The 21,549-nt window shown below is 46.0% G+C and overlaps 1 protein-coding gene across 1 annotated transcript; it reads right to left on the reverse strand.

Moving 5' to 3' along the window:
- Nucleotides 1–4,988: 4,988 nt before the first annotated feature.
- On the reverse strand, nt 4,989–10,347 carry LOC100282737 (chaperone protein dnaJ 10). The gene is made up of 10 exons (NM_001155643.1): nt 10,041–10,347; nt 9,895–9,954; nt 7,872–7,954; nt 7,294–7,453; nt 6,990–7,119; nt 6,224–6,382; nt 5,913–6,091; nt 5,737–5,817; nt 5,520–5,657; nt 4,989–5,409 (listed from the first exon to the last, which is right to left on the reverse strand). The coding sequence occupies exons 1-10, from the start codon at nt 10,125–10,127 to the stop codon at nt 5,314–5,316; spliced, it is 1,173 nt and encodes a 390-aa protein (NP_001149115.1). The 5' UTR covers nt 10,128–10,347; the 3' UTR covers nt 4,989–5,313.
- Between the last annotated feature and the right edge of the window lie 11,202 nt (nt 10,348–21,549).

The raw sequence follows: 21,549 nt of genomic DNA on the forward strand, positions 1-21,549 counted from the left end.
CTTGTAACAGAATCCCATCAGAGGGAGGCATCGAGCCCTCGGACCCCGTCGACAGGGGACCGGGTCCGGCAGATCACCCGCAGGTACTTTTGAGCGCGCCTCCGGGCCTCTAGCCGACCCCTAACAAATGGGGCACGGGCGTCCACTCGGATTACCCGCCAGCAGCTCACCGGAGACACCATGTTCGGCGCCCTCCGAGGGCAACATGGCGCTTCCCCCCCCCTCCTCCTTGCGAAAAGGCGACACATGGGCGTATGTAAAAAAAGTCGAGTATGTCCTTGACCGTCCTCCCGCCCTGTGCGGAGGCTCGGGGCTGCTCTCGCAAACCCGGCTCCGGCCAAACCGTTGACAGCGTCAACATACCAGCCCGAGAACTTGGGACCCGACCGTGCACCCGGGCTACGGCCAGCTCGCATGAGGGAACGACCAGACCAGCCGAAGCATTGCGCGAGGCATTAAGACCTCGGAGGAGTCAAACCACTCCTCCGAGGCCTCGGGGGCTACACCCGGCGGGTGCGCTCGCGCGCACCCACCGGAACAAAACGCAACCGAGAAAGGCTGGTCCCCTTGCAAAAAAGTGCGACAAAAGCCTCAAAGCGAGTGTTAACACTCCCTTCGAGGCTCGGGGGCTACTGTCGGGGACCATAATTAGGGGTACCCTCAAGACTCCTAATTCTCAGCTGGTAACCCCCATCAGCACAAAGCTGCAAAGGCCTGATGGGTGCGACTAAGTCAGGGATCGGTCCATTCGAGGGACTCGATCACGCCTCGCCCGAGCCCAGCCTCGGGCAAGGGCAGCCGACCCCGGAGGATCTCTGTCTCGCCCGAGGCCCCCCTCCAGCGACGAACATACTTCCGGCTCGCCCGAGGCCCAGTCTTCGCCAAGAAGCAACCCTGGCCAAATCGCCACGCCAACCGACCAAATCGCAGGGGCATTTAATGCAAATGTGGCCTGACACCCTTATCCTGACGCACGTCCTCCAGTCGACAGAGCCGAAGTGACCGCAGTCACTTCGCCGCTCCATTGACCGGCCTGACAGAAGGACAGCGCCGCCTACGCCGCTCCGACTGCTGTGCAACTCGACAGAGTGAGGCTGACAGGCAGCCAGGCCCGACCTCAGGCACCATAGGAAACTCCGCTTCGCCCGACCCAGGGATCGGACTCGGGCTCAGTCCCGGAAGACGGCGAACTCCGCTCTGCCCGACCCAGGGCTCAGACTCGGGCTCAGCCCCGGAAGACGGCGAACTCCGCTCCGCTCGACCCAGGGCTCGGACTCGGGCTCAGTCCCGGAAGACGACGAACTCCGCTCCGCCCGACCCAGGGCTCGGACTCGGGCTCAACCCCGGAAGACGGCGAACTCCGCTCCGCCCGACCCAGGGCTCGGACTCGGGCTCAGTCCCGAAAGACGGCGAACTCCGCTCCGCCCGACCCAAGGCTCGGACTCGGGCTCAGCCCCGGAAGACGGCGAACTCCGCTCCACCCGACCCAGGGCTCGGACTCCGGCTCAGCCCCGAAAGACGACGAACTCCGTTTCGCCCGACCCTAGGGCTCGGACTCAGCCCTGGCCTCAGCCGACGGTCTCCGCCTCGCCCGACCCGGGGGCTCGGACTCGACCTCGGCCTCGGAAGACAGACTCGACCTCGACCTCGGAGGAGCCTCCACATCGCCCAACCTAGGGCATGGACCGACCACGTCAACAGGAGGCGCCATCATTACCCTACCCCAAGCTGACTCAGGCTACGGGAAACAAGACCGGCGTCCCATCTGGCTCGCTCCGCCAGACAAGCAATGATGGCGCCCCGCACGCTCTATGACGACGGCGGCTCTCAGCCCCCTTACGGAAGCAAGGGGACGTCAGCAAGGACTCGACAGCTCCGACAGCTGTCCTTCCGCCAGGCTCCAGCGCTCCTCCGACGGCCACGACACCACACGAACCGGGTGCCAAAACCTCTCCGGCTGCCACGATGGCATGTACTTAGGGCGCTAGCTCTCCTCCGCTAGACACGTTAGCACTTTGCTACACCCCCCCATTGTACACCTGGATCCTCTCCTTACGCCTATAAAAGGAAGGACCAGGGCCCTCTTATAGAGGGTTGGCCGCGCGGGGAAGAGGATGGGACAGGCGCTCGCGTGAGGCCGCTCGCTCCCCTCCCGCGTGGACGCTTGTAACCCCCTACTGCAAGCGCACCCGACCTGGGCGCGGGACAAACACGAAGGCCGCGGGATTTCCACCTCCCTCTCTCCGGCTGCCTTTTCCCCCTTCGTGCTCCGTCTCGCGTCGACCCATCTGGGCTGGGGCACGCGGCGACATTTCACTCGTCGGTCCAGGGACCCTCCGGTCTCGAAACGCCGACAAATTAGCTCTAGAAATTTAGAACAAGGCTTAAAACAAACTTATCACGAGCCTACTTGTCGGATCCTTCTAGTCCAGTCCTTGCATCTACCAGTCTGACCCTAATTTTCACGACACCACCTAAACCAGTTTACCCGCTGGATGCTGCCCCATTTATGTCGTGGCCCCATTCCCGATGCGACGTCGCCCGACCCCGTCCCTTCCTGGCGGCTTGGTCCCTTGCCCCGTTGTCATCGTGACGTCGATCCGCTGGAAAACCTAGATCTCGCTCGTCGCAACGATGTGATCCGTCCCTGATGGCTGGCGGGTTTGACGAACCAGTAAGTCATGACTCTCATGTGGTATTTATCCCTCATGAATAGGGCTGGGCATTTTAAACCCGAGAACCGAACCCGAATAGACCGAATTGGTCGGTTTTTCGGGTTTCGGTTTTCGGGTTTGGTCCACATATCGTATCTATTCGGTTATCAGGTTAGGGTTCGGTTTTTGTATCGCGTAACCCGAAAAGACCAAAAAACCGAACACGGCCACGGCCCACTTAGCCAGCTACGGCCCAGTCGTTCCTCTCCCTCCGGTCCGCAGACAGCCGCAGAGCGCAGACTGCCCAGGCGCCTGAGTCGCCCACCACTTCACGGTCTTCACCAGCCAACCGCCCAATGCCCCAACCCTAGAGCTTCTGCACTGCACTGCTCGGCCGCCGCCTGTCGCAGCCCGCCGCCCCGCCGTCCACCTGGACTCCACTGCTCGGCCGCCGCCACGCCGTCCACTGCTCCCGGCGTCCGGCATTTTGCTCGTGCGTGGGCGCGGCTGCGCTCCAGCTCCAGCAGGCAGCAGCAGCTCGAACACCGGCGTCCGGCGGCGTACTGCTACTGCTCCAGCTTTCCTGTTATTCGGGTTCTATAGAAACCGAATAGACCGAACCGAATTTTTCGGTCTATTAGGGTTCGTTCCTGAAATTATGGGTTCGGGTTCGGTTCCTATTTTACAGAAACCGATTTTTGTAGAACCCGAATAACCCGAACCGAATTACCCATATTACCCGAATGCCTAGTCCTACTCATGAATTATGGTCCCACGCCTAGGGTTGGTATGGATCACGATCCAAATGCTTCTTCACAAAATGGTAGGAATCTAAATAAACTTTAGTTCAAAATGAATAAAAATAAGTCTCGATTCTAATCTGATCCGATACTTAAATCTTATAGTGTAAAATTTAGAGCCTAGCATCACCCATACCTGCTCCTATCGTTGTCTGTGGACGTTGCGGCAAAGAATCATGTGTCGGGTGCTATGGTTTCAACCATAGCTAAACATCGTGTGCTATTGATTATTGTTAGTTTGTAATGTGATGGATAATAGATGGCACTAAAACATATTTGTTTAGGTCTAACTATAATTATATACAACACTAGAAATTGATACCGGCATATTCAAAACTTGTTACTGCTGGCATTCGAGTGTCAATCATTATCAATGTCATTTATGTTACAGTTTGTGAACCAAACAATATCGTGGTTATTCTTATTTTATTAAAATAAAAAAGACATCTAAATATATAATAAGCAAATAAAATTTACATAATTATAAAATGTAATCTAAAATCATATAGTTCATAAAACATAAATAAAAGATACATAACTTCTGAAGCTAAAAAGTTACCTAATTCATAAGTTTTTTTTTAAAGAATTGGATTTTTTGAGTTTTTTTACCTCAAAAAGTTAAAAAAAATAGGTAGCTTATGTACTACACACAGACTAATCAAAATGCGTCATGTTATTAAAAGTGGACCATACCGTTTGATTCAGTTTGGTATCAACCAGACCATCTAAGAGCATCTTCAACAACATGATCTATAAAAATGTCCTATAATTTAAAAATGATGTAATTTATAGAATTTAGTACACCAACAAAATATTCTGCTCACTCAAATCTAGATTATAGGCAACATACTATGGTGTAGTATATTTGAGACACTTGAAAGGATGCTCTATAATTTTTGACTAAATTTTATAAAATAAGACACTGTTGGAATAGTTTTTTCTACGTAGAGCCCTATATTCAAATTTGGGGCATAAGTTTGAGACATTGTTGAAGATGCTCTAATGCGCCCCCCTGTTACTATCAATATACAAGACTAGTCACTACTATATAAAGTAACAGTTTTCACGATTCCACACTTATCGTACCTTGCACAAGTGGAGATTTGAACCTTGATTATTAGCTCTACATTCACACACATCTAACCAACAAAACAAACATATTTTTATATTTTACAAAGTCTACTTATGTGATATATATATAAAAACCGTATCAATATACAGGCATTTGACTATAACACCTAGAGTTGGACCACCTTAGACCCTTTTTGTTTTCGATGTTTTTCCTTGTAATAAAAATAATTCAGTTTCTCAAAAAAGAGATTTATTTATATGCTTTACAAGAAGGCACTGCCAGTTTTTTGTGTTAGAATTTTGGTACAACCCGGGGGGAGGGGGGGGGGGGGGTGGTAATTCAGGTACCATAAGCATCCCTTGCCAGAACTGTTTCGCACAAACAGAAAAAGCATTTGTACGAAAGCCTGAGCAGACTTGTTTCATAAAAAACTTAGCCCCATTAACACCAAACTCCTGAATGATGGGAAACAATGACTAGAACATTTCATTTCCCATGGATGCAAATGTATCCACTGTTTATGCTAAAATACAGCAGGCCGACAACAGAATAATATAATGGGCATCATAACATGTACACCTACAGCTTCATCGATCAACAATAGCAAAACACACCTGTACACAAGACACGGCTGCTACCAAGCATACGCGACCAAAATAACAGGGAGGTGCAGAGAACACCTGACAGACTCCTGTGTTCCCCTCTGCTCCAGGTTCATCATGCAAATGATCTAGTATTATAGGCAATGTTAAACAGAGCCCATTTTACAAGCAGGTTTTATCTGGACTCAAGGGATTCGATCCCTCCTTGCGCCAGGCGGAGCTGCTGGCATCGGGAACGGACAATAGACTCCGTTAACATGAGGCGCCTCCACATACGGGCTCTAGCAAACAGAAGAAACCAGGTCAGTGGATTGCAAGAGATAAAAGAGCAGATAGGCTTTTCCAAGATATCAATAACTTGATGACTTGTGTTTATGAAGAGAGCTGTTACCGGGACAGGAGGCTGATTAGGAGTGAACTGTGCCTCTCTATTTGGGGACGAGTCAGGGGAGCTGCCGTCATTGCCATCCATGTTGTCTATATTCTTCGTTTGTGATGTTTCCCCCTCGCTAGGGTTGACCTTAGCCCCCTAAGTGCAGCAAGAATACAACTCAGATACTGAAGACGCCAATGGCTTTATAGATATACAAACGGAAATTGAGCAATACCTGGAAAATTCTTCCTAAAGTTTTTAAGCCTTTAGCACGGAGGCGCAATTCCTCCTTTCTGGCACTACTGTCTTGAAGTACCTGGTATTGATAGTGTTAGAAATCTACACTCACTAGCCATGTTAATGAAGTACTGATGGCTGCAAAGGGAAATGAGTGCAGTTGTTGGAACATACCATTTGACAGACATGGGATAATGTGGCTTCTATGTCAGCAACGTTAAGCTTCCACAGAGAATCAACCATGACTTTCTTATGGTTTTCCATGTACATTTCAAGTTCCTCCTCTGTGTACTGGCCCTCAGCACTCATATACTTCGTCAAGTTATCTTGCAACTGCATAAGAGCTATTGCACCTGCCACATAAGAGACAACAACTTTCATGAAAGATGATGCACATCAACATAGATGATGCCAAAAGCTGCATTACATGCTTCCAAGATTTTCAGACAGAACTCCCAGATAAACAATGATTAGTTCTATGTTACCTGTGGCAGCTGTTACTTGGGATTTGATAAAATGTCCTTTGTCCCTAAACCATTCGGCAATAAATGGAACACCCAAAAACATCACTTTCTTTCCAAGTTCTTTTGCAGCTTGCCTTGAATATACATAGCCAATAGTGTTCAACATAACAACTCCATATGCTGCCATATAAGCAAAACACAACCAAAAGAGGGGAAAACTTCAGTTAACAGAGCACAACTTCTTACCTGGAAATGAACAGATGAGAAGAATAGCCCGAAACGCACAAAGAGTGCATACTGATAACACTAAACAACAGGTTTGGCAAAAAAATCCCATAGGATTATGACACTGTCATAACTTCAGGGACAAGGGAGAATGGCATATCTGCCAGCTGTGATATTATGTTTTTTACATCAGATAAGAGGTCGGTTTCAAACTTTGTTTTCAGTTCTTAGTTAAGAGGGCATTAAGAAACTCGAATGTGCTTCTTGTGCTTGTATTTTCTGCAGCATTTAGGCGAAGAAACTCAATAAGTGGTTGTAAAAAAAATCAGATATCCAGCTATGTTTCAACGTTCAACTAAAGTTAGCAGTTTTAAGAGTGACATATAATGCAGTAATACTTGTCAAGATATTTAACTATATATTGAACCATATAATAAATAAAAGAGACAAGAAAAACTTATTCAACACCATATGCCAACTAAGAACACAGACAACATAGAATCAAAAGAAAAAACATATTTAGCATCGAGGGACAGAAGGGCTGATTAGTAATGGCTAAAACCTGCATTTCTAAGTTTGGACACCTCTGCTTCAGCATGCTGGATGAATTCTGCCTTATTTCCTTGCACATAGATGTGTAGCCGGTTTTTCAGTGTCTCTGCAAGTTTTTCTTCCCGATCCTTTTGAACAGCCTGCAGTTTTAGTTTTCCATCGAGCATGATGTTATTGCAGAAAGAGTATGAAATGCAAAAGAAAAAAAACAGGGATAGGAATATGTGATATTGACCAACCAACAACCATGATGATATTAAGTTATTAACCAACTATCTGGAAGTTTATAGAACAATCCTGCTAAGGGAACATACCTGCATTCTCTCTTGCAGCTTTCTTGCATCAATCTGCTCATCTTCACCAAAATTATCAAGTGAAGCCATTGATGCCATTGCCAGTTGACCAATATATTCCTCAAAAAGCTCACTACCAAACAGAATTGCAAAAATTGTTGCAGGATCAATAATCCCCTCCCTGTCGAACGTTGAAACCATGTGAGTAAGTATTTTGCTCTCTTATAAGATTATTTGCAGCATGATTGAAATCACCAGTTAATCCAACAAAATACCATCTTCAGCAGGGGATATAATTTTCTCTAAAGTTCCAAATACAATATCCATGATGGTTAATCATGAATCCTGACTCTCTGAGCTTAACACCCTCCCCTTTTGGTACAGCCTCTGTTTTACTAATAAGATGCAGCAGAATCATGCCACTTGGTAGCACTTCAAGTTTTATTTTCCTGCTGAGAGCAGCAGCAGTGCCAAAAAAAGGCACTGGACTGGTTTGAAACAGTTTGATTCACATAGAAATAAGAAACTTTCCCATGTTCCAACAAGCCCCGGTTCCATTGAAAAGCGGCAGCAAGTAATTTGTTTGTAACTGAACGTACGTTGAGATGCCGTCTTTCCCATGTGAGTCATAAGCTTGGCGCTGTGTAGGGTCACTGAGAACTTGGTATGCTTCTCCTAGTTCCTGTTATGGAAATTCTATTGAGCGCAAAATAGCGTGCAAAGTTGCAAACATAACTTTGGAAAGAGCACCATATCTTTCCTCATAAAGTGATGTCATGTAATGGTACCAAATCTTATTTTAAGACTGGACATAAAGAATCATATAAGGTAAATACAGCCATTCAGTAGCAATGCGCGATATGTCCATTAGATATGCAGAAACTTTCACTGTAAACATGCATTTATGTCACATATTCAGATAGAGGGAGAGAGAGTCGCATATCACAGTTTGTCAGCATATAATATCACTAGAATCACAAGTAATGACAACATAATTGTTCCTGCACACAGCCAGAGACACCATACTAGTGAAATGGCCTATCTCAATGCAACAATTAAATAGCATTCAACCTACATTGAGGATGTTATATTTGGATAAAGAGCGGAAGGGCCTCTAGCCGAGTTGGTTAGGTGGTCTGAGTAGCACTCCTCAGGTCCTGGGTTCGACTCCCCGTGGGAACGAATTTCAGGCCGTGGTTAAAAAAGTCCCCTCGTCTGTCCCACGCCAAAGCACAGGTCTAAGGCCCGGCCCCGGTCGCGGTCGTTTCTCACATGGGCTACGGTGCCGCTGTGTATGGGTGGGGCAAGGATTCGGAGGTTTTCTCAACCCGCGTGAGAAGATCTTCTTCTTAATATAATGCCCGGGGGCTGTCTTACCCCTCGCAGGTCGAATTTTTTTTATATTTGGATAAAGAAAATTGCTGCGAAATTGAGAAATTCACAAGTCTCAAGTATGAGCAATCCTATTTCTAAAAACAAGACAAAATGACAAGTCTCTAGCATTATGATACATGTATAATGTCTCCATTCTTAAAGCAGCAGCCAAATATTTTGTAGGCTAAAAAGAAGAATGGCTATCTAAATGTGCATTACAAAAATGATATGGAGTGGTTCTTCAGTATAAAACACAAACGGTAGTGGAGTGTGTCATATATGTAGGGGTGACAATGGGCTCTAAATTTTACACTATAAAATTGAAGGATCGGATCGGGCCCTATTTTTTATTCATTTTTGAACTAAAATTTATTTAGAGCCCTACCATTTTGTGAATAAGCATTTGGATCGCGATCCACTACCACCCCTAAATTGAGAAATTCACAAGTCTCAAGTATGAACAATCCTATTTCTAAAAACAAGACAAAATGACAAGTCTCTAGCATTTTGATACATGTATAATGTCTCCATTCTTAAAGCAGCAGCCAAATATTTTGTAGGCTACAAAGAAGAATGGCTATCTAAATGTGCATTACAAAAATGATATGGAGTGGCCGAGTGGCTCTTCATTATAAAACACAAACGGTAGGGGAGTGTGTCATATATGTAGGGGTGACAATGGGCTCTAAATTTTACACTATAAAATTTAAGGATCGGATCGGGTCCTATTTCTATTCATTTTTTAACTAAAATTTATTTAGAGTCCTACCATTTTGTGAAGAAACATTTGGATCGGGATCTATTACCACCCCTACATATATGTCTCATTTAGATTTTGTTCACTCGTCCAAACTGTGTTTCAGAACTATATTCCTAGTAAACATACTTCCTGTAATAGATTGTTTTGACTGTTCTGTTAGGCGTTAGCAATATTGAGGTATCCTTGAAGTGAGCAATCTTCAACCAAAAAGTAATACGTCTAGCTGCTTAACAAAACCCCATTTAAACCAGTAAGCCCAAGCAGTCAGCACTCCCTAATTTTTTTTACGTACTGCCATCGAGCAATGAGTACCTAATCTGATTGAATCGAGCATTCTACACTACAGGCAGAGTAGCTCGCAGCAGCATCTGTTAGATGAGCCATCGAATCAAGGATTGTACACTAGAGGCAGAGTAGGTCGCAGCAGCGCTGTAAAGCTGAGCAAAGTATAGATACCACAGGATGAGAAATGTCGAGCGCGCATATACCTGGAACTTCTCCGCGGCCTGCGGATCATTCGGGTTCTTATCGGGGTGGACCAGCCTCGCCTGCACAGACACAGCCAGCAGCAGCGACAGGAACCAGATCAGACGCCCGCGGCAGAGCAAGCGGGAGCGAGGAGCCGGCCGCTTACCTTGACGTAGTACGCCTTCTTGATCTCGGACTCGGTGGCGGACGGGTCCACGCCCAGCACGTCGTAGTACCGCGTGTCCTTCACCATTTTGGCTCCCTCTGCTCAAGCTTCGATCTCCCCTTTGACTTCCCCGGATCAGGATCCAGGTGGGAGCGGATCCGTCCGGGTATCCGGTTGGTGGAGAGGTGACGGGGTGCGCCGGGCGGTGGGAGCCGGCGGCTGCGGTGGGGCGCCGGGGTCGGGGGAGGAACCGGCTTTTCAGGTCCGGCCACGCACACAAGCGCGTCGTCTAGACTTTTTCTAAATTTTTCAGGGAGAATTTTGTGAATTACCACAAGTAGGCCAAGTTGTGGGCCGGGAGCCCGGGACCCGCTCTTGGACTGTACTCCAACGACGAAATCCATATCTTCCTCCGTTTGCATTTGCTAAAAATCCAAATATACAGCTAAAAAAACTATGGGTCTGTTTGGTTGGGCTATGGCTGTGAAAAAAGTTGCTGTGGGCTGTGAGCTGTGGAAAAAGCTGTTGTAGGCTGTAAGCTGTTAAAAAGCTAAAAACCGTTTGGTGGAAACCACTAAAAGTCGTTAAAAATTCTTCGATATATGTTTTTATAGTTTCATCCGAAAAGCCACTAAAAGCAGGTCTAGAGGTGCTTTCAGATTTGCACTATGAGAAAGTCGGCTTTTAGAAAAAGCTGCTTCCTGAATCCAGCCCTTTGGTTGGCTTTTAGCTTTTAGGGGGGCAAAAGCCAAAGCCAAAAGTCAAACCAAACACACCCTGTAATTCAAGCCTACAGCTCAAAAGGAACAATCGGAGGTCAGGTACGTCACCATATTATTATAGGAATTACTTTAATCTCGCAATAATAAGATCTATCGGAGCCAGGTACTTCACCATATTATTATAGAAAATACTTAATCTCGCGATAATAAGATCTGGTTGGGGTTGACAAAAAAAATCCAACAGTATCGCAAACCTAAAAATGGTTGTAAAACCGCCGTTTGAATTCATGGCGATACTAATTCTTTTTTAGAACTTTACTTCTCATTTTAAATCATATTTACATATTTCTATCTATAGCTATTTGGCACACAAAAATATCTACATTAACTTTGTGAGTGGGAATAGTAGGATCGGCTTTGACTATGTCAAGATCTTGTTTGAGTAAAAATTTATCATGCCCTTGATGTTTGTTTAAGGCCTTAGAATGCATTATAAAGTTTTATAGATGTGGTCGAGGAACTTTGGATCTCCAAAACCTGGTGATGCTCGACATATATTAGTTCATGAATAAGGCCATTGAGAAACATAGTTTTTACGACCATTTGATGTAGCTTGAAGTTGGGATGTGCAGCATAGGCTAGAAGCATCAGGATTGCTTCAAGTATAGCTATCGTTGCATATGTCTCTTCAAAGTATGACCCTTTTATTTGAGTGAATCCTTGAGCAACTAATCTTGCCTTATTCCTACATGCACTCCACATTTGGTTCTAATTACATCGCTTTTGGTTCTTTGTACTAAGGAGTACTTGATTTCTCTCAAAGTTGTTTAGTTCTTGCATTGCCATCACCCAATATGGATCACAGAGCTGTTGATCTACCTTAGGAGATTTGAAGGAGAAAAAACGAGTAAAACTAACATAAATTTGCTAAATGTAAACAAGTTGGTACCACCTTTCAAAGACTCCATAATGTTATCAATCGGATGATCATGTTGCATGTTTTTCCTTAGCATCACGGGTTTCTTACTAATATTTAGGTCCATCTTCTCCATCTTGGTCAAATATTAGTTGTAGATTATGTCCATGAATTGGAGTATTGCTCACTGGTGCATCTTGCAGAGGTGCGGAACAGACCCTCAGCGCGTGAAAGCTCTCTTGTGGGTTTTGGTGGTTTGGATGATAACCCAATTTAAGGACTGACAAGTGTGTTAAGTGTTGGACAGGTGCCTAGTGTAAAGTCTATAAAGTTCAACACAAGTGCCCAAGAGTGATGGTCCAAACGCTGATATGATTATGGTTGTTGACATCACAAGTGTAGAAGGACATTGCTTATGTGAGACTTGGAGTTTTGGAGTCCAACATCAACCACAAACAGGCCAAAAGGAGCAAAACGGTGAAGAAGAAAAAGTGTCTTTTGGAGCTCTGTTTGAGGTGAAACAGAAATCCTGGAGAAAAGGGGTGAAGGAGGTATGGACCCATCACTTAATCAAATTGTTTTTGTGGCTAACTATGTTCGTCTAAGTGTTAGGGAACCTCTCGAAAGGAGTCAAGAAAAAGTAAAGGAGTTTGGCTCAAAAGAGTCAAACATGGGCCAGACTGGGTAATAGAACTGGAGTGCCCGATCTTTTGGTGAGGTGAATAATTTTGATTTGGTGGAGGAGTTGACTCTCGTGATCCAACTATGAACGAACAGGTCGTGGCGCCTTAGCAATCGTAGAACCAACTCCAAATGGTTATTGACCTTGCTGGTGGCAAAATCAACCTGAACACGAAGTTCTATTCCTGCGAGCAATCGAAGAAACAAGCAAGAACAAGATGTAGGTAAAACTAAATATTAATCACTCACGAGTTAGGGTTCACTAGGCTGTCCACAAGTGGCCGTTGAGCACAACTGCAGTACAAGAAGTTTGCACGATGGCTAAAGCTATCAAAGAAAACCCAACTCTAGGAGGGGGCCAATGAAAGGGAAATGTGCCCTTGGGCCATTTCTATGTATTTTGGTGATTGAGTGCCAACACATGTGCTTAATTGGGAATTTATGTACATGGATGAACAAGGTGAAAATCATGAAGTAAAGGTATGTTTCTAAGCCTTAGTACATTGGTTTTAAGTACTAATATATTTGTCTAAGTGTTAGAAACAGAAAGAAGAAGAATAGAGAAAAGGAGAAGGGACTTGGCTGTGTGCTGCCAAGACCCAGCTCGGTCTGGAGCACCGGACTGTCCGGTGTGCACCGGACAGTGTCCGGTGCGCCAGGCTGGCGCGACTCGAACTGGCCGCTCTCGGGAAATTGGCCGGTGGCGTACGGCTAAAATTCACCGGACTGTCCGGTGTGCACCGGACTGTCCGGTGAGCCAACGGTCGGCCAGGGCCAACGGTCGGCCGCGCAATCCGCGCGGGACACGTGGCCGAGCCAACGGTCGGAAGACGGCACCGGACTGTCCGGTGTGCACCGGACATGTCCGGTGCGCCAACAGCGCCAGATCTGCCAACGGTCTGCAACGGTCGTCTTCGCCGTTTAAGGAAACAAATCGGGCACCGGACAGTGTCCGGTGTGCACCGGACTGTCCGGTGCCCCCGACGACAGAAGGCAAGGATGGCCTTCCGGATTTGCTCTCAACGGCTCCTAGCTGCCTTGGGGCTATAAAAGGAGCCCCTAGGCGCATGGAGGAGACACACAAGCAACCTTTGAGCATTCTTGATCATCCACACTAAGTCTCTGCGCATTCGTTTGTGTTTCTAAGTGATTCGAGCTCTGTTCTAAGTGAGAACTCTGAGATAGTCTTGTGAGCTCGATTCTTGGCCGTGTGTGTGCGCTTTTGCTGTGAATTTGTGTGTGTTGCTTCCCTCCCTTACTCTGTGTTTCATTTGTGATCATATACTTGTAAGGGCAAGAGACTCCAATTTGTGGAGATTCCTTGCAAACGGGATAGTGAAAGGAAAACAAAACACCGTGGTATTCAAGTGGGTCTTTGGACCGCTTGAGAGGGGTTGATTGCAACCCTCGTCCGTTGGGACGCCACAACGTGGAGTAGGCAAGCGTTGGTCTTGGCCGAACCACGGGATAAAACCACTGTGTCACTCTGTGCTTGATTCTCTTGTGGTACTGTGTTTTGTTGAGACTTCACCTTAGCCACTTGGCAATAATCGTGCTAACACTTAACAAGTTTTTGTGGCTTAAGTTTGAAGTTTTTACAGGATCACCTATTCACCCCCCCCCTCTAGGTGCTCTCAATTGGTATCAGAGCCGTTCTCTTCAAGAAAGGGACTAACCGCCCGAAGAGATGGATCCTAAGGGGAAGGGAATTGTGATCAACGACAAGGAGAAGGAGTCCTTCGTCAACGAGCCAAGGGATGACAAGTCCAATGACTCAGGCTCGGGCCACAAGCGAAGAGATGGGAAGAAGAAGAAGACAAGACGCATCAAGGAGATCGTCTACTACGACAGCGATGAGTCCTCTTCTTCCCAAAAGGACGACGACTACGACAAACAAAGAAAACCGGTTAATTCGAACTTTTCTTTTGATTACTCTCGTATTCCGCAAAGTTCACATTCTCATTTGCTCTCCATTCCACTCGGCAAGCCCCCACACTTTGATGGAGAGGACTACGGATTTTGGAGCCACAAAATGCGTAGTCACCTATTCTCTCTCCATCCTAGTATATGGGAGATTGTAGAGAGTGGAATGCATTTTGATAGTTCGGATAGTCCCATGTTCATTAATGAACAAATTCATAAGAATGCACAAGCTACTACTGTTCTTCTAGCTTCCTTGTGCAGGAATGAATACCATAAGGTGAGCGGCTTGGATAACGCCAAGCAAATCTGGGACACCCTCAAGATTTCTCATGAGGGGAACGACGTCACCTTACTCACCAAGATGGAGTTGGTGGAGGGCGAGCTTGGACGGTTCGCAATGATAAGGGGCGAGGAGCCAACGCAAACATACAATCGGCTCAAGACCCTTATCAACAAGATAAGAAGCTACGGGAGCACGCGATGGACGGACCACGACGTCGTCCGCCTAATGCTAAGGTCATTTACCGTTCTTGATCCTCACTTGGTGAACAATATACGTGAAAATCCCAGGTACACCAAGATGTCGCCCGAAGAAGTTCTTGGAAAATTTGTTAGCGGGCGAATGATGATCAAGGAGGCGAGATATGTGGACGACGCCTTGAATGGTCCGATCAACGAGCCGCAACCTCTCGCTCTCAAGGCAACACGAAGCAAGGAGGCGCTACCTAGCAAGGTGGCACAAATTGAGGCGGCTGGACTCAACGATGAAGAAATGGCCCTCATTATCAAGAGATTCAAGACGGTGCTAAAGGGTCGCAATGGACAGCCGAGCAAGACTAAGACCAAGGGGAAGCGATCATGCTTCAAATGCGGTAAGCTTGGTCATTTTATTGCTAACTGTCCTGATAATGATAGTGACCAGGAAAAGGGGAACAAGAGGGAAAAGAAGAAGCATTACAAGAAGGCAAAGGGCGAGGCGCATCTAGGCAAGGAGTGGGACTCGGATTGCTCCTCGTCCGACTCCGACAATGAAGGACTCGCCGCCACCGCCTTCAACAAATCAACCCTCTTCCCCAACGAGCGTCACACATGCCTTATGGCAAGAGAGAAGAAGGTATGTACTCGCAACTCTACCTATGCTTCTTCAAGTGAGGACGAATCTAGTGATGAGGATGAAGTAGATTATTCATGTTTGTTCAAGGGCTTAGATAGATCTAAGATAGACAAAATTAATGAATTAATTGATGCCTTGAATGAAAAGAATATACTTTTAGAAAAGCAAGAGGATTTGTTGTATGAAGAGCATGATAAATTTGTTGAGGCACAAAAATCCTATGCTTTAGAAGTTAAGAGAAATGAAATGCTTTCTTTTGAACTATCTACTTGTCATGAAACCATTTCTACTTTGAAAGGTGTCAACAATGATTTAAATGCTAAATTAGAAGTAGCAAACAAATCCAATTCTTGTGTAGAACATGTTGAAATTTGTACTAGGTGTAAAGACTTTGACATTAATGCTTGTAGTGAACACCTAGTTTCAATTTCCAAGCTTAATGATGAACTGGCTAGTCTTAATGCTCAACTTAAGACTAGCAAGAATGATTTCGATAAGCTAAAATTTGCAAGGGATGCCTACACAATTGGTAGACACCCCTCAATTAAGGATGGTCTTGGCTTCAAGAGAGAGGCCAAGAACTTAACAAGCCATAAGGCTCCCATCTTCGTCCAGGAGAAAGGGAAGGCCCCTATGGCTAGTAATGCTAAAAAGAACCATGCTTTTATGTATTATGATAGGAGAAATGCTAGAAATACTTATAATGATTTTGATTCACATGTTTATGATTCTCATGCCATGTTTGCCTCTAGTTCTTCTTATAAGCATGATAGGGATATGCCTAGGAGAAATATTGCTCATGTGCCTAGAAAGAATGTTATTCATGCTCCTAGGAAAGTAGTGAATGAACCTTCTATAATTTATTGTGCTTTAAACACTTCCTTTGCTATTTGTAGAAAGGATAGGAAAATAGTTGCTAGGAAGTTAGGGGCAAAATGCAAGGGAGACAGGACTTGCATTTGGGTCCCTAAGGACATTTGTGCTAACCTTGCAGGACCCAACATGAGTTGGGTACCTAAGACCCAAGCCTAAATTTGCCTTGCAGGTTTATGCATCCGGGGGTTCAAGCTGGATTATTGACAGCGGATGCACAAACCATATGACGGGGGAGAAGAAGATGTTCACCTCCTACGTCAAAAATAAGGATTCCCAAGATTCAATTATATTCGGTGATGGGAATCAAGGCAAGGTAAAAGGGCTAGGTAAAATTGCAATTTCTAATGAGCATTCTATATCAAATGTATTCTTAGTGGAGAGTCTTGGATATAATTTGCTATCTGTCAGTCAATTATGTCAAATGGGATATAATTGTTTATTTACAAATGTAGATGTGTCTGTCTTTAGAAGAAGTGATGGTTCACTAGCTTTTAAGGGTGTATTAGACGGCAAACTTTATTTAGTTGATTTTGCAAAAGAAGAGGCCGGTCTAGATGCATGCTTAATGGCTAAGACTTGCATGGGCTGGCTGTGGCATCGCCGCTTAGCACATGTGGGGATGAAGAACCTCCACAAGCTTCTAAAGGGAGAACATGTGATAGGTCTAACCAATGTTCATTTCGAAAAAGATAGACCTTGTGCAGCTTGTCAAGCAGGGAAACAGGTGGGAGGAGCGCATCACAGCAAGAATGTGATGACCACTTCAAGACCCCTGGAGCTGCTGCATATGGATCTCTTCGGACCCGTCGCCTATCTAAGCATAGGGGGAAGTAAGTATGGTCTAGTTATTGTTGATGACTTTTCCCGCTTCACTTGGGTGTTCTTTTTGCAGGATAAGTCTGAAACCCAAGGGACCCTCAAGCGCTTCCTCAGGAGGGCTCAAAATGAGTTTGAGCTCAAAGTGAAAAAGATAAGAAGCGACAACGGGTCCGAGTTCAAGAACCTTCAAGTGGAGGAGTTCCTTGAAGAGGAAGGGATCAAGCACGAGTTCTCCGCTCCCTACACACCACAGCAAAATGGTGTGGTAGAGAGGAAGAACAGGACGCTCATTGACATGGCGAGGACGATGCTAGGAGAGTTCAAGACCCCCGAGTGCTTTTGGACGGAAGCCGTGAACACTGCTTGCCATGCCATCAACAGGGTCTACCTTCATCGCCTACTCAAGAAGACGTCGTATGAGCTTCTAACCGGTAACAAACCCAATGTATCTTACTTTCGTGTATTTGGGAGCAAGTGCTACATTCTAGTGAAGAAAGGTAGAAATTCTAAGTTTGCTCCCAAAGCTGTAGAAGGGTTTTTGTTAGGTTATGACTCAAATACAAAGGCGTATAGAGTCTTCAACAAATCATCGGGTTTGGTTGAAGTCTCTAGCGACGTTGTATTTGATGAGACTAATGGCTCTCCAAGAGAGCAAGTTGTTGATTGTGATGATGTAGATGAAGAAGATGTTCCGACGGCCGCTATACGGACCATGGCGATTGGAGAAGTACGGCCACAGGAACAAGATGAACGAGATCAACCTTCTTCCTCAACTATGGTGCATCCCCCAACCAAAGATGACGAACAGGTACCTCAAGTGGAGGCGCTTGATCAAGGGGGAGCACAAGATAATCAAGTGATGGAGGAAGAAGTGCAACCGGCACCTCCAACCCAAGTTCGAGCGATGATTCAAAGGGATCATCCCGTCGACCAAATTCTGGGTGACATTAGCAAGGGAGTAACTACTCGATCTCGATTAGTTAATTTTTGTGAGCATTACTCCTTTGTCTCTTCTATTGAGCCTTTCAGGGTAGAAGAGGCCTTGCTAGATCCGGACTGGGTGTTGGCCATGCAAGAGGAGTTAAACAATTTCAAGCGCAATGAAGTTTGGACACTGGTGCCTCGTCCGAAGCAAAATGTTGTGGGAACCAAGTGGGTGTTCCGCAACAAACAGGACGAGCACGGGGTGGTGACGAGAAACAAGGCTCGACTTGTGGCAAAAGGTTATGCCCAAGTCGCAGGTTTGGATTTCGAGGAGACTTTTGCTCCTGTGGCTAGGCTAGAATCAATTCGTATCTTGCTAGCATATGCCGCTCACCATTCTTTCAGGTTGTTTCAAATGGATGTGAAGAGCGCTTTCCTCAACGGGCCAATCAAGGAGGAGGTGTACGTGGAGCAACCCCCTGGCTTCGAGGATGAACGGTACCCCGACCATGTGTGTAAGCTCTCTAAGGCGCTCTATGGACTTAAGCAAGCCCCAAGAGCATGGTATGAATGCCTTAGAGATTTCTTAATTGCTAATGCTTTCAAGGTTGGGAAAGCCGATCCAACTCTTTTTACTAAGACTTGTAATGGTGATTTGTTTGTGTGCCAAATTTATGTCGATGACATAATATTTGGTTCTACTAACCAAAAGTCTTGTGAAGAGTTTAGCAGGGTGATGACGCAGAAATTCGAGATGTCGATGATGGGCGAGTTGAACTACTTCCTTGGGTTCCAAGTGAAGCAACTCAAGGATGGCACCTTCATCTCCCAAACGAAGTACACGCAAGATCTGCTAAAGCGGTTTGGGATGAAGGACGCCAAGCCCGCAAAGACGCCAATGGGGACAGACGGACACACCGACCTCAACAAAGGAGGTAAGTCCGTTGATCAAAAAGCATACCGGTCAATGATAGGTTCTTTGCTTTACTTATGTGCTAGTAGACCGGATATTATGCTTAGCGTGTGCATGTGTGCTAGATTTCAATCCGATCCTAAGGAGTGTCACTTAGTGGCGGTGAAGCGAATTCTTAGATATTTGGTTGCTACGCCTTGCTTCGGGCTCTGGTATCCAAAAGGGTCTACCTTTGACTTAGTTGGATACTCAGACTCCGACTATGCTGGATGTAAGGTCGATAGGAAGAGTACATCGGGGACGTGCCAATTCTTAGGAAGGTCCCTGGTGTCATGGAACTCTAAGAAACAAACATCCGTTGCCCTATCCACCGCTGAGGCCGAGTACGTTGCCGCAGGTCAGTGTTGCGCGCAACTACTTTGGATGAGGCAAACCCTCAGGGACTTTGGCTACAATCTGAGCAAAGTCCCACTCCTATGTGACAATGAGAGTGCTATCCGCATGGCGGAGAATCCTGTTGAACACAGCCGCACAAAGCACATAGACATCCGGCATCACTTTTTGAGAGACCACCAGCAAAAGGGAGATATCGAAGTGTTTCATGTTAGCACCGAGAACCAGCTAGCCGATATCTTCACTAAGCCTCTAGATGAGAAGACCTTTTGCAGGTTGCGTAGTGAGCTAAATGTCTTAGATTCGCAGAACCTGGATTGAATTGTAGCATACATGTAGTTATGCTTTTGATCATGTTCCTTTTTGCATTTTGTTGCTTATTGTGGTGCTCAAGTTGTACAAACACTCCCTGGACCTCACAAGTCCGTTGCAAAGTGATGCACATGTTTAGGGGGAGATGTGTTACAACTTGACCCTTTGAGACTAACCATGTGCTTGAGTTTGATGATTTAGTCTCGAAGGAGGATTGAAAGGGAAAGGTGGACTTGGACCATGAAAGACTTCCACTGCACTCCGATGAGAGGGTAACTTATTCCAAGTCCATCTCATTAACTCTTATTGTCATTTGCTCTTAAGTAAAGATTTTGGTAAGACAATGGGGTTAGAGGGCCACAAATTGATCCCATTTTGGTGCTTGATGCCAAAGGGGGAGAAAATAAAGGCCAAAGCAATAAATGGATCAGCTACCACTTGAGAGATTTTGAAAATAGTAGAATAGAATTTTTGGTTTGTCAAAATTCTTATGTTGTCTCTCTTGTCAAAAGTTGGCTTCTTGTTGGGAGAAGTATTGATTATGGGAAATAGGGGGAGTTTTTGAAATCTTTGATCAATCTCTTTTGGAATGACTCTCTTTATACTTCAACATGTGTGTTTGACTTAGAGATAGAGATTTGAGTTTGATTTGCAAAAACAAACCAAGTGGTGGCAAAGGATGATCCATATATGCCAAAATTGAATAAAACCAATTTGAGTTTTTATTTAAAGTGATTTTGCACTTGTTCTAGTTGCTTTATGTTGTGTTGGCATAAATCACCAAAAAGGGGGAGATTGAAAGGGAAATGTGCCCTTGGGCCATTTCTATGTATTTTGGTGATTGAGTGCCAACACATGTGCTTAATTGGGAATTTATGTACATGGATGAACAAGGTGAAAATCATGAAGTAAAGGTATGTTTCTAAGCCTTAGTACATTGGTTTTAAGTACTAATATATTTGTCTAAGTGTTAGAAACAGAAAGAAGAAGAATAGAGAAAAGGAGAAGGGACTTGGCTGTGTGCTGCCAAGACCCAGCTCGGTCTGGAGCACCGGACTGTCCGGTGTGCACCGGACAGTGTCCGGTGCGCCAGGCTGGCGCGACTCGAACTGGCCGCTCTCGGGAAATTGGCCGGTGGCGTACGGCTAAAATTCACCGGACTGTCCGGTGTGCACCGGACTGTCCGGTGAGCCAACGGTCGGCCAGGGCCAACGGTCGGCCGCGCAATCCGCGCGGGACACGTGGCCGAGCCAACGGTCGGAAGACGGCACCGGACTGTCCGGTGTGCACCGGACATGTCCGGTGCGCCAACAGCGCCAGATCTGCCAACGGTCTGCAACGGTCGTCTTCGCCGTTTAAGGAAACAAATCGGGCACCGGACAGTGTCCGGTGTGCACCGGACTGTCCGGTGCCCCCGACGACAGAAGGCAAGGATGGCCTTCCGGATTTGCTCTCAACGGCTCCTAGCTGCCTTGGGGCTATAAAAGGAGCCCCTAGGCGCATGGAGGAGACACACAAGCAACCTTTGAGCATTCTTGATCATCCACACTAAGTCTCTGCGCATTCGTTTGTGTTTCTAAGTGATTCGAGCTCTGTTCTAAGTGAGAACTCTGAGATAGTCTTGTGAGCTCGATTCTTGGCCGTGTGTGTGCGCTTTTGCTGTGAATTTGTGTGTGTTGCTTCCCTCCCTTACTCTGTGTTTCATTTGTGATCATATACTTGTAAGGGCAAGAGACTCCAATTTGTGGAGATTCCTTGCAAACGGGATAGTGAAAGGAAAACAAAACACCGTGGTATTCAAGTGGGTCTTTGGACCGCTTGAGAGGGGTTGATTGCAACCCTCGTCCGTTGGGACGCCACAACGTGGAGTAGGCAAGCGTTGGTCTTGGCCGAACCACGGGATAAAACCACTGTGT

This window comes from Zea mays, chromosome 1, assembly GCF_902167145.1.
Source record: "Zea mays cultivar B73 chromosome 1, Zm-B73-REFERENCE-NAM-5.0, whole genome shotgun sequence".
NCBI lineage: Eukaryota > Viridiplantae > Streptophyta > Magnoliopsida > Poales > Poaceae > Zea > Zea mays.